This window comes from Aspergillus pseudotamarii, assembly GCF_009193445.1.
Source record: "Aspergillus pseudotamarii strain CBS 117625 unplaced genomic scaffold BDV38scaffold_26, whole genome shotgun sequence".
Lineage (NCBI taxonomy): Eukaryota > Fungi > Ascomycota > Eurotiomycetes > Eurotiales > Aspergillaceae > Aspergillus > Aspergillus pseudotamarii.
In genome coordinates, this window is record NW_022475040.1 from 325,299 (window position 1) to 338,631 (window position 13,333).

Consider the following 13,333-nt stretch of genomic DNA (forward strand, 5'->3'; position numbering starts at 1 on the left):
AATCCAATGATCTGGCAAATGACGGCCTATAGATTCCTTCTCTTTGTGAGCATATTGCACGGACTCTGGTTCTGTTGAAACTCGAGGACACTGTTGTCGTCACAGCAACACTACCGGTGAAGCTTTTGTATCCAGGACTTCTCCCATTATCTCAATTGATCTGCCTCAAGGCAGACTTAGACCGACAATCATGTTCGCGGCGGAGTCCAGGCGACAGAATTATTAGCGTGTTTGAATGAGATGCTGATCGGCCCTACGATTCGTCATCACTGCCCATCGCTCACTCACCGTATAGTGTAATCAGATAAACTAATTCAGTAATCTAGGTGCCTAGGACGTAGTCGTATGCTTCGCCCTCACATAATATGGGGTAATATTGAAAGCTGCGTATCTACAAGGGTAGAATCAGCATTGTTTATATAGCTGCCTATCGTTCCAGGGCTTCACTACTGTAGGTTCCCGCATATGGGGTCTATTTTTAGCGACGATCGCGTGGCGCAGTGCCCCGGACTGCCTCAGGCAGGAACGCGTGTCGTGCCGCACCATCTCCACTTCAACCCCCTCTTATACCAAGCTTCATGGCATCGATCCAAGGTGCTTGACAAGGCAACCAGGGCATCGAATTGACGAGAACAACCACTGAGATTACCGAAACCGTTACTGACATGAAAAATGCTCGACGAGAACTTGCCCAGTATGTCCACCGGTTAATCACAGAAGTAGCACGTACATCCTCTCAGGCTAAAGCCCAATACTAACAAACACTCAGCGTTCTTCCTCAAGAAAACCCAACAGAAGTTCCTCTGGACCATCTTACATTCCCACCGTGGTACCGAGCCTGAACCGGCATACACTCTTCGCCACCCCGACCCAGCTTCCCCCTCATCCAAGAACCGCTACGCCGCTGCTCTAGTTGATCCCTATATCCCAGATATCGTCTACGGCGAGGTTCTACTCATTCCCGAATGGACGCAACCAAGTCTTTCCGCAGAGGTCATCCGCCAGAATGGCGGAGTCACCCCACCGCCTGAGCCTATTCTTCCCACCCGCTTTACCATCCACCTCTACAACCCCGACCAGCAGGTCACCGTGGAATACAAGCCGAAGACATGGAATAGTCCAGCGACATGGTCATTCGAAATGCCACAACAATCCTTCCGACAACCGTCAAGTTCGACTCTGGACCGGACACAGACAGACCCAGCAGCGGCAGATACCACGCCCAAACTTCGCTTCAGCTGGCGGAAGGATAGTAAGCTGTCGAAGGACTTGACATGTCTGTTGTCTGGGAAAACTACTGCAGTGTCCGGGACCAAAACAAAGAGCAAGGAGCCGGATATCACAATTTCAATCTTCCAGGCGCTACGTGAGTTGACGCTCTACGAACCAAACTTGTATCGCGTGGAGATGGAAGATTTTAAAGGGTTGGAAGTTGTTCTCTTGCTTGGAGCAGTGACTATTCGCGATGTGTATTTCACTACGATGAGGGATGCTTTCAAAATCGATGCGACGTCGGTTTCCACCGGCCCTAGTGCTTCTACTGCTGCTACTGCTGCAAACATTCCCAATGGTCATAACACTGCTCCCACAGCTAGCAATGATAAACAGCCTGTCTCAGCTGGATCTGGGCCGCTCAATATCAATACGACCCCATCAATTCCAGAGGAGCCAGCTGTTCAGAATCCCCCACGACGCAAACAGGAACAAGATAAAGAAGAGGAACGGCGCACCAAGAAACTTCTTGAAGAGGAAGAGAAGGCCCGCCGCAAACGCCAAGCCGAGATCGACAAGGAAACCCGTCGTCTCCAGAAACTTTACGGCGAGGAAGAACAAAGAGTCCGCTTCTCTACTCCGTCGCTTCCACCGCGGCCATTACAATCACCCCCGCCGTCAGAGCGGCCGATTGCTGCCGGACGTGGGGCGCCGGCTCAACGGTACTACCATACTCACCACCATTCACCCTCCGTGCCGCATATCGGACATTCACCGTACCTCCAGGCCCCTGGGGGCAATTCACACAGGCAGTCGGTAGCATTCCTGCCGACACAGCCACAACCAGCGGCGGGGTCAAAGCCGCAAAAATTGCAGCAGAAGAAGAGTTTCTTCGGCTTCCGGAGGTCATCCTCTGACGAAAACAAACTAGCCAAAAAGCGCAGCTCGATGTTTTGAACATTTTTCCTTTATTGAGAAACGAAGTTATGATACCCATGGCGTTGGCGTTTGAAGAAAACATAAAAGAAAAGACGTGCTATGTACATAGACTCAAAGCAGTTCTAACCTGGAAATATAAAACCAAGGCAATCCAACTGAATCTATATACAGTCTTTCAAAACATATAGTCTTTCCCAATTCTAAGCCAACGGTCTCCCCTCGACACCCTCAGAAGTAATCTTCACTGGCAAGATATTCCCCTGTTCATCAAACTCCATGCGATCAATACAAGTCACCCGATGATCGCGCTCGGTATCATTAACCGGCCGCCGATGATAAACGATATAGTAATCCTTCCCATCCGGGGTAAACACACTATTATGGCCGGTACTCTGCCCAACGGTATCATCCCCCTGCAGAATCTTGGTCGGCGTACTAGAAAACGGACCCGTCGGCGAAGGCCCGGTAACATAGCTGACCCCGTAAGAATTATCACCCCATCTGTAATCAACAGTCAGCAAATCATACACTCCCAGCCCTAATTACCCTCCCTCCACCCCCATCTCCAAGGAACAAAAAAAAAAAATAAAAATAAAAATAAAAAAAAAGAGAGAGAAAGAAAAAACTTACCCCCCAACACTAAACATAAAATAATAAACCCCACCCCTCTTCAAAACCCAAGGACCCTCCACATATTCCTTAGGAGTAATCTCCAAGTAATCACCTTTCAGACTAACCATATCACTCCCCAACTCAACCACAACAGCATGACTCCACCCCCCAAAATACAACCAAACGCGTTGATCCTCATCAACAAACACCTGCGCATCGATCGGCTCCGCCCCGAACACTGTCTCCCCGACCAACGGCTTCCCAAGAACATCTTCATAGGGGCCCTGTGGCTCCCCGGAGACGGACTTCGCGACGCCAATGCCCGCCCCATCGCCGGCAGAGAAGTACATGAAGTAGTCGCCGGTAGACGGGGAGCGGGTGACGGAGGGGGCCCAGGCTGCGCGGTTGGTGGACCAGGGAATGGCGGTTAGGTTGAGGATGGTTGGGTGTTTGGTCCAGGTTAAGAGGTCCGGGGAGGAGAAGGCGTCGAAAAAGGTTTGGGTTTCGTAGGCTGCGCTGTAGGTTGGGTAGAGCCAGTAGGTGGTGTCGAAGATGCGGGCTTCGGGGTCGGCGTACCAGCCTTCTATTACTGGGTTGCCGGATTTGGGGGGGACTGAGGGGTTTAAGGGGGATTGGATGGTGAGCGTTGAGGTTGGGAGTTGGAGGAGGAGGAAGAGGGTCGGGAGGAGGGTTTGAATTGTTGGGAGGTGCATTTTCTTTTTTTTGCTCTGGGTCATTGGTTTTTTTTTGGGGGGGGGGGGAGGTGAGAGGAGGGCGACTCAGGGTAGAGGATTGGGGTTTGATAAAGGGGAGAGACAAGGCACATAAATACATTTACATGTAAGGGAGTTGTTTGTTAAAGTTTGATGTGTTACTGTTAAATTGACTTTGGGCTGCTGCAGAAATGCGGGGGAAATGTCGATTAGATTGATCAGATATTGCGCACATGATCTGATGTGCTTTGGTCAGTTGCGGGCAGGGTATCAGGTGGTTAGGGCATATGATAACTTGTTGTATATTGTCATCGTAGAGGAGGGTGGGTGGTGCTTGTTGACGCGTTTAATAATGGTTCTATGGTAAGCCCTAATTGGAATGGGTCGATTCCTCTGTAACTCGCAGTTTCCAGGTAGCACGCTTCGCGTTCAGAACAACATAAATGGGTCTCTTAAGGGACTAAAGCTTGCTAAAGCTTGTTCAAATATAAAAGGTATCTACTGATCTTTACCGTCATAGTGGTCTAGATAGTAATATGTAGAGTATTTAACCGGTTGATGGAGTATGCTGGCAGGGCAAGGCCAATAGAAAACAAGGTTTGAGATAACCTGTAACTTATGCCTGATCAAACACTGTACTATAATTGAACCTCGGTGATAATCATTTCCTTCGGTGATGTGGCTGCTGAGTATGCCCCATAGAAGAAGCTAGCTATAAACGACATTATCCGTGTCAAAAGGGCATTCCAACACGCATAGATAGGCTGGGTTTCAAGATTGAGATAATGCTCCTGTATACATGAATTTGAAAGACTCTCAACAGTTTAATTAAATTATAGTTATTATAAAAGTCCTACGTAGCGTTTTCAATACACCAATCCTTGCGTTTGGCCCACGGTGCAATTGGTATCGTAGAACATGTTCTATGTAAAAGCGCCCTTTAGCTGCCCCGAGCCCGACATAATTCACAGCAAATGCTATCAGTGCAGATTCCTGGACCAAGGCATTATACTCGACCGCGTGCGTGTGACTTCCCAGTAGATTCTCTGAACTGGTCAAGAACTAGTCTAGTCTAAAGCTCATACTTTCCATCTCACTTCCTAAGACTGATCCGACAAACTGGAGCGATTCCGGATTTGGGCACCGTAGATGTAGAGTAGCAACGGTATCGGGATAAGGAGCGCTGCGACACATCCGAGCAGTGTGCAAGCCCATTCTACCCCCAGAGCGTCAAACTATAAAACGCTAAGTTAAACAATCCATTGAAAGCGGACACTCTAGCCTGATTGGAAAGCGGCATGTCACTCACCATATAAGAAGCAAAAAGTGGAAAGATCGCACCAGCCAATGACCGCAGAAACGTGTGTGCAGCGACAGCTGAAGCGGCCCTACTTCGCAGTCAATAGATTTATCTTTGACCAATCTCGCAATGAAAGCTTACTTTTTCGGTCGTGCCTCTACTACATAAGCGATCGAGGGTAGGAACATCGTCAGCAGGCCAAATCCAGTCAGGATGCCGGATATTGTGGGAGCCACCTATGATATGCTTCGCCGATAGCCTGACCAGCCCAGCCAGAATAAGCCCCCCGAGAAGGCAACTGCTCCTGGAATCGCGATAGGGAGACGCCACTCTGGCATTATTATACCGCCATTCCGCTCCATTTGCCGAAGGACCCATGGCTGCATTGCGAATACACCCAAAGCGCCAAATAGCTGTCCAACGACGATTCCAATGTAGGGTAGTCCACCTACTCCGGGGTTCATGCCATGGATTTGTTGAAAGATAATAGGATAGGCAGTTAAGAAAAGATATAAAAGCCCATATACGAACGAGGCGAAAACGCTCATACATAGCACGATCGGATCGAGAGCTAACATTTTCAATGGAAGACTGACATAGTCGGCAATTATGGTTCGCAAGTCAAGACATATTTCCTCGTGCTTTGCATGAATTGACCAATCGCCCTGCTCGCGACGTAAACGATCCGCCTTCCAACCTAGGAGTACCGGTGCGTAGGTTTCCCTCATCGTAGTAAGGAGAAGAACGAAAATGACGCCGCCTAAAATCCCAGGTATATATGCCGTCCAGCGCCAACCGAGACTCTGGTTCATTACAGTAAACCCACCGATGAATGGGGCTGTAAGAGGGCCGATGAACACCATCAGACAGAACCCAACCATCGCGATACCCCGTTGATATGGTGGGAAAATATCAGCATAGACTGCCCCAGAAAGAGTCAAGGGACCCGCCCCAAAAAAGCCCGTGAAGTATCTCAGTATTATAAGGGACTGAAGATCTTTTGAAACGGCAGTCGCAAAACAGAAAATAGTAAATCCAAAAGTCGATGTAACCAACGGAAGCTTTCTCCCTTTCAGCTCCGAGAAAGGAGCCCAACATAAGGGACCCGTGGCGAACCCAAGGACGTAGAGGGAAACACCTAGAGTTGCTACCTCCCTGTCGATATTGTACATCATAATCACGGTGGGTATAGCTGAAGTGAAGATACTACTTGCCATTGCGACAACCATTGTAAGGAGTCCCAACAAGATCGAGATATATACCCTTCATTAAAGTCAATAGATAGGTCTAGGGTCTGCAAATGATGGTATGCATGACTTACCGTTTCCGGATTGACCAGTTAAAGGGTATTGAAGGATCATCAGGACCCTCAAAGTCGACATATCGTAAACTCATCTTTGCGATTTGACTAGGAGATTGAACAAGTGCATTAATGGCGAACGGTGGCGGGTGTTGTATCAGAATATCCAGTATATCCAGGAGGGATAGGTCAAGTAGGTCTTTAGGATCATTGGCCCAGGTACTTCTACTTAGCAATAGTAGAATACAATGTCTGGTTCACCCTCAGGGGAGAATATAAGGGGACAAGAATGAAATTTTCATCGCATATTATGCATTACATGAAAGGCAAATTTCTTTGGGCAAAGCCCCGGTTCTCTATAGGTTCCAGAACTGGAACTTTTCAGGCCCTAGACGGCATGTTCAGCTCATCAAGTAATTCATGCTCCACATAACGATAGTAGAATAGCAGCTGTATTGCTGAAGACCCACTATCAATCTACACTAGCGGATATAAAAGCATAATCATATAAATGCAACCGAGGCAGATTAGTGATACTATTACTTTACTGGGCTATCTTGATACAACATAGTCTAAAGTCACGTAGGATCCTGCACTGGTGTGTCCAAACTCACGTCTAAATGTTAGGTTACTATTGCTAATGGGTAGTTGAGGTTCTACCGGAAAGCAAAAGCGCTACACTGGACAGTCGGCATCCACAATCACGCCGCGGGATTCCCCCACAACGGCGAGCTTGGTAGAGCCACAGTAAGAATGTTTCCATTACTGAATTAGTAGTGTAGGGCCATTTATAGCCAGTCAAGGGAGGGATATATAAGGATTACGTACTTGGCAACTTATGAATACGTGTTGATACTAGCTCTAATGCATTCAGAATGAGCCCTCTGCTCCATCATTCAAAGACACCTTTCTGGAGAGGCCCTGGCGGATTTTCTACCATTAATGTCTGATATGAGTTTACAGTTAGATTAGTCCTATGCCGAATTTTGTCTTGCCCGGTCCTAATATGTGATGAGGCCGTTCATCTAATGAAATGCAATGCTCGATCAAGGAGATATGTAATTACCAAATCCACCAGCCATCGGGTCATATATTCATACCAAATAACAAAACCACTTGCTCACTCTATATGCTCTCCCCCTAACTCAGATCATTGCAATCACTATGGTTCCCCGCCTACGTTTTCAACGATGGCCGTGTTCATCAGTAGAAATGGAATGGTCCTAGCAGATCACCTGCTCAGTTGCTGGTACAGTGGCGCCCAGGCAGTTCAACAAGCGGACTAAATCCTTCTCATCGCTGAGAACTGTTGCCATTGATACCATTGGAAGTAGCGTCTGTCTGCAAGCCCTGTAGAGTGTCTTAGTGCGTCGATAAGGGTTGCCTTTAGACAAAAGTCGAGATCCCCCCTTGAGGTTAAAATCCGGGAAATATTTCCGGATGGGGTCTAACCAAGACAACCCTCATTTACCTCTTTGATCAGTAGTGCTGGCTCTTTGGGGCTATTAAGAAGTATTTCTTCATTATTCATATCCGTTTCGTTGTAGTAAAACAAAAGGAACTTGCAACATTGCCGACTCACCAAAGGGAAGTTCCACTTTTCTATCTAATTTGAAACTGGCCTCTTTGTAACGCACCCTATATATATACTATTCTTGACCTGCTGTAATCTCTTAGTATTTTCCACCACACATATCCACCAAGAATGAACCTGAACCAGGCTCTCTTCCCAGAATGACCTCCAAATGCGGTAAGTTTAACTTCTGCTATATCTAAGCTATGACTAGCTGATACTAATCACATCCAAGTCAATATCGCTGGTATCCCCAAGGAGCAGCTTCTTCTAGAACTTCTTAAGGACGCTAAATTGCTGTTCATTATCACTGGAAAGAACCACCTAGTCTCGATATCGATGAAATTCGGAAGGAATATGAGCAACCAGTAAAGCATATCCCTCTTGTCGATTACCTCCGTGGCCGCTGTTTGAAAGTCGACATTACTGGAAACACAGTGAACCCCAAGGCATTCGATTGTGAATATGGGGAGGGCAGGTTCGCCGAGATTGTCGACAAGCTTCGTGAGGAATATCCGCTTCCCCCTGTCCCGATAGAGAACCACGATAGTGTGGAAGGTCAAAAGACAAGTTAGTCCTTGCGGCCTTGGGCCCAGGCTTACTTGATCTGTAAATTAGTATAAGACCGGCTACAGATAAAGAGGAAAGGCTTTGGTGCTTTTAGTGTAGCCCTATTCTCTCAAAATATCTCGAATGTGGTTAGATCCCTACCCGGGCCATACCACTCGTTATATGCACATATTCTGTAACCGTCAATGCGTTTCTTTTGATTCAACATTGGTGTGTTCGTAGAGCAACCTTATCAAGTTACAGTGTTTAGATCCATTCGATCTAATATTACCACCAATTTCAGGAAAACGAACAGTAACCACAGGGAGAGAGAGCCAATTCCTTAGCGGAGAAACCAGGCTATTCTGCTCTCATAGTTAGGGAGACATTCATCCAGGGATACACGCATTGGTGCCTGCACCCAAGAGGGCACTAAGTTGGCCCTTGGGTACTCTATCCTTAACATTAAGCGCCTGATAAACTCTTAACCTTTTGGCAATACCAAGCCCCATTCATTCTAAACGTGGATTTACCCATGGATCAGAGCAAAATAACGCCTTAGAGCTATGTTTGGTATGGACCGCTTCTCATAAAATTTAGAGTCCTATCTCATCTTTCCATAGACGCTTCCACCCCAATCCACTGTAGAGAAGAGAACAGATCTTTAGACAATGCCAGCACTGGCATTTTATTGCACTATTGGATATAGTGACTGAATATTTACTACACAGAAATATAACATAGGGGTATTGTGTACTTATATGTTGGACAATGTACCATGTCAATCCCAAAATTAGTCCCGCATCATGCAGCGCCGAACCCCCGAGCGTTCTCCAAGGCTTTATTAAGCTTGTCTTCCAAGACATTTTTCGATGAATATTCTGGCAAAAGAAGCCGGCCAAAACAGGTTAAACTGGTGGGAAGGCGCTAGAAGCAATTAGCATGGCAGCCGACTAAAGTGCTTAGAAAAAATGGTACACCTACAGCATCACCCACTCCGTTTTTTTGGATAACAAACATAATGCTCGCAATCCCGTTAACTGGAACCCGGTCACTGGCAGTCACAAACTCCAACAGCTGCGCCTTTTTCTCCGCAGGGAACCGCCGTGCAATACTCCAGAAATCCCGAATTGTGCGATGGCTTGGACCGAAACCGCCTTCGTAACGTGCATGATGTTCCAGCTCATCTATATTAATCTCTTGGATTCCTTCTACCACTGTCTTCAGTGCCTCTGGCGTGAATATGGACAAGGCCGAGCGGTCCAAGCAGGTGTAGAAGCCCTGTGCAAAAGCCTCGAACTGAGGCCGAACCGACTTATCTGTCAGCCAAAAGATGTAATCCCTAACGAATTGAGAGCGATTTTGGTTTGAGACAAAAGACGCCTCCTCAGCTGGGGGCGTAGGCGACTGCATCACTACCGAACCATCCAGGGATTTAGCCATATCCGCAAACGATTCTGTTGCCTCTGCACCCATTGAGGACGGCGGGCTTAGGTTCACGCAGTCAGTGTAACGGCGAACCTCCGACCAAGGTGGGGAACCGAGGGACCGGTTTCCGCCCCCCGATCGCGACAACGCTGAAGGAAGAGGCCACGGAGCATCTTTGTCGATTTTTTGCATGTCCACGGTCTCAATGGTTCCAAAGGCTTCGAAGCTAAATTCATACGTGCGCATGAATATGTCTTCCACATCGCCATCCTCCCAAGTCAGAAGTTGTTCAAGACCCTTAGTAAGTTCTGGCCAACCGTCACGGATATGGTCGAGATGCTTCACCTTCAACCCTAGAAGTTTGCGATAGAAGGCAGTTGGGAAATTGATGGGCAGAGTGAGGCCATTGTAAACCGCAAGGGACATTAATAACCCGAGGAGCTCATATTTGTAAAGCGGTTCCAACGAACACGGTTGAAACCAGGAAACTCGAGTGCGGCTATCCGTCGCAAACATACCATACGACTGGTCCAAGGCTTCCGCCATGAGTACTCGGAAGAACTCCTGCTGGACACCGCCGTGATCAAGACCTTCTTCACCCTCATCCATGCCCATCTGGACTTTTAACGGCCGCATTAGCTCTCGCTTCTCACGCCGCCACAGCTGATTGAGAGCATCGGTGAGAAGATTGTCTCGTCGGACCACAAGAACCAAATACGTAGTCATCGAAGTCTTCAGCCGTGCGAGCATCCCAAAATCATCCTGGATTTGTATGGGTCCAAAAGCTGTCTGTGTTACGTGTCTGGTGGTAGTCATTGCAGCCTCGTAGAACCTTGACATGGCGGCATAGTTCAGAGCGCGGAAGTAAATGACCAGAGCTGAGGGAGGAAAGAGGAAGGGGTATGAAAGCAAGTGCAGAGTTTTGTTATTGGGCGATCGACCTATCCACTCAACAGGCATCTCTAGGGGCTCCAACCTCTCCGAAAGGAATGGAGTTTGAAAGTCTTCTGGGACAAGGCCCAGGCGATCCCGTTCCTTGTACATAAGGGACAATATCTGTACAGCGCCTCCGGTCGCGCTACCTTTGGACAGTTCAGGGCTCCCATCCCATTCTTTGAGCAATAAGGTACGAAGCCATTCCGCGATGACCGCAGCAGCACCCGGTGGCCTCATCTGATTTTGGTCGTCGACATCGGCAGTCGCTAGGCGATGATTGTCGCTAAGGTTGTTGATGAGAAAATCCAGGACACTGTTCTTTGATTTACGTGAAGTATGACTGTAAGGATGTCGAACTTTCGAAATTTCATAGAAGGCCATTCGCGCTGTAAGAGCGCGCACCAAGCGGTCAACTAATCGCAAGGCAAGATCATGTTCTAGTGCGTCGGTTACGTCCACAACCGCTCGTGTATTGCGCAACGGAAGCTTTTGCAAATCCGCGCTTGAAGCTACAGCCCCAGTAGCGCGCATCTGAAGAATTCCGCGCCAGGTGGATGCATCTATCTCCGGAAGAGAACTGGTCAATGCAAAAAGGGCGACTGTTGCGACGTCTGCTGCACATGAATCAGTAACATGTTCATTGCCTAGTGCATCGGATGCCCGGCGAATAATTATAGGCATAGATACAGGTGCTCCTGTCGTCGAATTGTATGATGAGCGGCGGGATTGTCTGGGGTTCGATAACTCCTTCGGCGGAACGAACAGCGATTCAAGCGCACTCCACAGACTATGAAAGACGAGTTCCCTAGGACAGATCGTAAATAGCTTGCGCAATGATGGTTGAAGCTGCTGGAGGTTCAGCTTTAAATAAGAACGACTCTGCTCTATGTCATTGGGCCGAGCCGTGTTGTCTCGAAAAGATTGCAGAATTTGCCTCGTGCTGCTCAATGCATAGAAAACGCTCTGCGAAACGAAAGCAAATGCATCACGTTGGCGAGACGTTGCAAATTTCCACTCCGAGTCGTCAAATGTACCCATGGACTCTATATAAGCCAGTTCGTCTTTCCATCGTTCAGCGTCATCGTAAGATAGAGCTACCATTTTTCCTAGTTCGTCGATGATCTCAGAAGTCAGATGAGTAAGAGATTGTATAGTAGGCATATCCTCGCTTTGATATATATCATAGTGTTTCGAGCTTGGGGCACTTGGAGATCGGGGCCCTGAGGCAAGTTGGTCATCGTCAGCGGCAAGGGGATTTTGGTCGTCAGGAACGTGGACCCCATTCAGGAGTTTCGCACCGTCCCAAGAAACACGTCTTTCCTTTTTCGGCTGCTCATGCAGGCAAGCACTGTCTCCAGTCCTGCCCCGATGTTTCTGTGGACGATGTCTCAAAGCGGGTGGGGAAGGTATATTGACCAGCCCATCTGCGTTCGCATGTGTATTGATCGACAGCTTCCTAGCGGGCTTTAGCTCCGAATAAACCTTCTCGTCGATACTCGACCGAGGACTTTGCCGTCGTTGATCGACATCAGCGAGCGATAGGCGTTTGATTTGCTGGTTCGGCAGTTTCAATTCAACAGCAGCTGTCGTGTTGGCGATATTTCGTGACGAAGGCGTAAGTGGATTGCCCCTAGTAGATGTATTGTGCCGAGATGTACGTTCCCTCTCTTGGCGGTGCTTCTCTGCCCCGGGATGAGATTTGGCATGTCCGGTGCTCGGCTTTGGAAGTCGTGAACTAGATCGGCAGTATGGATGGTCGGAATCTGCGCTAAATGTACTCGGGGAACGCCTCAGGGGCAACCATTCAATCATTCTCAAAGACAAAGTATCAAACAAATTTTGGGTGAATGACTTGGGGTCCTTTAATGGTTGGGTTGATTGGTCTTCGTTGGCCGGTATACATTCAGCCTCTGCTTGCAACGCAAATCCTGGGGAGGAAGTCCGTCCCGCATTATCCCAGAGATCGCCCTGCCTATCCGACGAAGTTTGAGTCGCTGAATATCCATCCGTAGCGCCTTGGTCCACTACCGATGACCCACTACATTGCTTCCTCGAATCGGTTGTAGGGGCGCGGCTTCGACGTTTGGATCGACGGTGGTAATCTTGTGATGATAAGTCCGATGGAACCCGAGGGGAGTTGCGACAAAGGCCACTCTCCGCGTTATCCACGCTGGCCAGGTAGCATGCCAGTGTCCGGGCACTCAACTCTGTATATCGACGGAACGGCTCCTCGGTCACCCTCCTTCGATAGCTCGCGCATGTTGGGGTGGAACAGCTTGGGTCCTGACATCCATAGAGAAGTTGGTTTTTGTACCTTGGGAGCCAGCTACGTCAGCCGTCCATCCATGTCAAACATTCCCCGCGGATACTAACCTTCGAACTAGAAGATTGAAATGTCGTCGTCGCTCATCCCTATACCAAAGCAAGACCTGTGCGGGATCCGACACATCAACGGTATTCTGTGTGATAACTTCCGGCGCGTTTGGCGGGACCTTCGAGCGATGAAACTGGGGTCTATCAGTGCCACAATGCGAAACCTCATACGAGCTCACGGAAGCTCCGCGGAGCCTAGTCATCTTCGCAACTGCGGAGCATGCCTGAACCCCCGGTCAGGAACGTCTATTGGGGAAATCGCGTCTTCGCCTCGATTTATCGTTTATCAAAATCCAGAGGATTCGATGATGGTAGCCTGCCCTTTCCACGCTGATATCATGCGGACTGACACACCAGCCTCAGGCGCCAAGCATGTCAAGTCGGCTGACTAACATTAA

The 13,333-nt window shown here is 48.5% G+C and overlaps 4 protein-coding genes across 4 annotated transcripts; 1 reads left to right on the plus strand and 3 right to left on the minus strand.

Moving 5' to 3' along the window:
- Positions 1–537: 537 nt before the first annotated feature.
- On the plus strand, positions 538–2,307 carry BDV38DRAFT_246595 (uncharacterized protein). Its single transcript, XM_032054568.1, has 2 exons — positions 538–694; positions 770–2,307. The coding sequence occupies exons 1-2, from the start codon at positions 673–675 to the stop codon at positions 2,167–2,169; spliced, it is 1,422 nt and encodes a 473-aa protein (XP_031913706.1). The 5' UTR covers positions 538–672; the 3' UTR covers positions 2,170–2,307.
- A 44-nt stretch (positions 2,308–2,351) lies between these two features.
- Positions 2,352–3,476, minus strand: BDV38DRAFT_282889 (glycoside hydrolase family 43 protein; the record flags this gene model as incomplete). The annotated part of the gene is made up of 2 exons (XM_032059905.1): positions 2,352–2,652; positions 2,782–3,476. 2 exons carry the CDS (start codon positions 3,474–3,476, stop codon positions 2,352–2,354), a joined length of 996 nt encoding a protein of 331 aa, XP_031913707.1.
- Positions 3,477–4,576: 1,100 nt separating this feature from the next.
- On the minus strand, positions 4,577–7,280 carry BDV38DRAFT_271219 (MFS transporter; the record flags this gene model as incomplete). Its single annotated transcript, XM_032057275.1, has 7 exons — positions 4,577–4,711; positions 4,786–4,864; positions 4,918–5,012; positions 5,076–6,039; positions 6,098–6,301; positions 6,691–6,692; positions 7,257–7,280. The coding sequence occupies 7 exons, from the start codon at positions 7,278–7,280 to the stop codon at positions 4,577–4,579; spliced, it is 1,503 nt and encodes a 500-aa protein (XP_031913708.1).
- Positions 7,281–8,724: 1,444 nt separating this feature from the next.
- On the minus strand, positions 8,725–13,306 carry BDV38DRAFT_246601 (HECT domain protein). The gene is made up of 3 exons (XM_032054569.1): positions 12,936–13,306; positions 9,183–12,876; positions 8,725–9,125 (listed from the first exon to the last, which is right to left on the minus strand). The coding sequence occupies exons 1-3, from the start codon at positions 13,136–13,138 to the stop codon at positions 9,003–9,005; spliced, it is 4,020 nt and encodes a 1,339-aa protein (XP_031913709.1). The 5' UTR covers positions 13,139–13,306; the 3' UTR covers positions 8,725–9,002.
- Positions 13,307–13,333: the final 27 nt, after the last annotated feature.

What these genes read in the sequence shown, in the direction of transcription:
- BDV38DRAFT_246595 (XM_032054568.1), top strand. Translation starts at nt 673, where the DNA reads ATGCTCGACGAGAACTTGCCCA. An exon ending in GCTCGACGAGAACTTGCCCA is followed by an intron (nt 695 to 769) that starts GTATGTCCACCG and finishes ACAAACACTCAG; the next exon opens with CGTTCTTCCTCAAGAAAACC.
- BDV38DRAFT_246601 (XM_032054569.1), bottom strand. Translation starts at nt 13,138, where the DNA reads ATGACTAGGCTCCGCGGAGCTTCCGTGAGCTCGTATGAGGTTTCGCAT. An exon ending in TTCAATCTTCTAGTTCGAAG is followed by an intron (nt 12,877 to 12,935) that starts GTTAGTATCCGC and finishes CTGGCTCCCAAG; the next exon opens with GTACAAAAACCAACTTCTCT. An exon ending in AAAACGGAGTGGGTGATGCT is followed by an intron (nt 9,126 to 9,182) that starts GTAGGTGTACCA and finishes AATTGCTTCTAG; the next exon opens with CGCCTTCCCACCAGTTTAAC.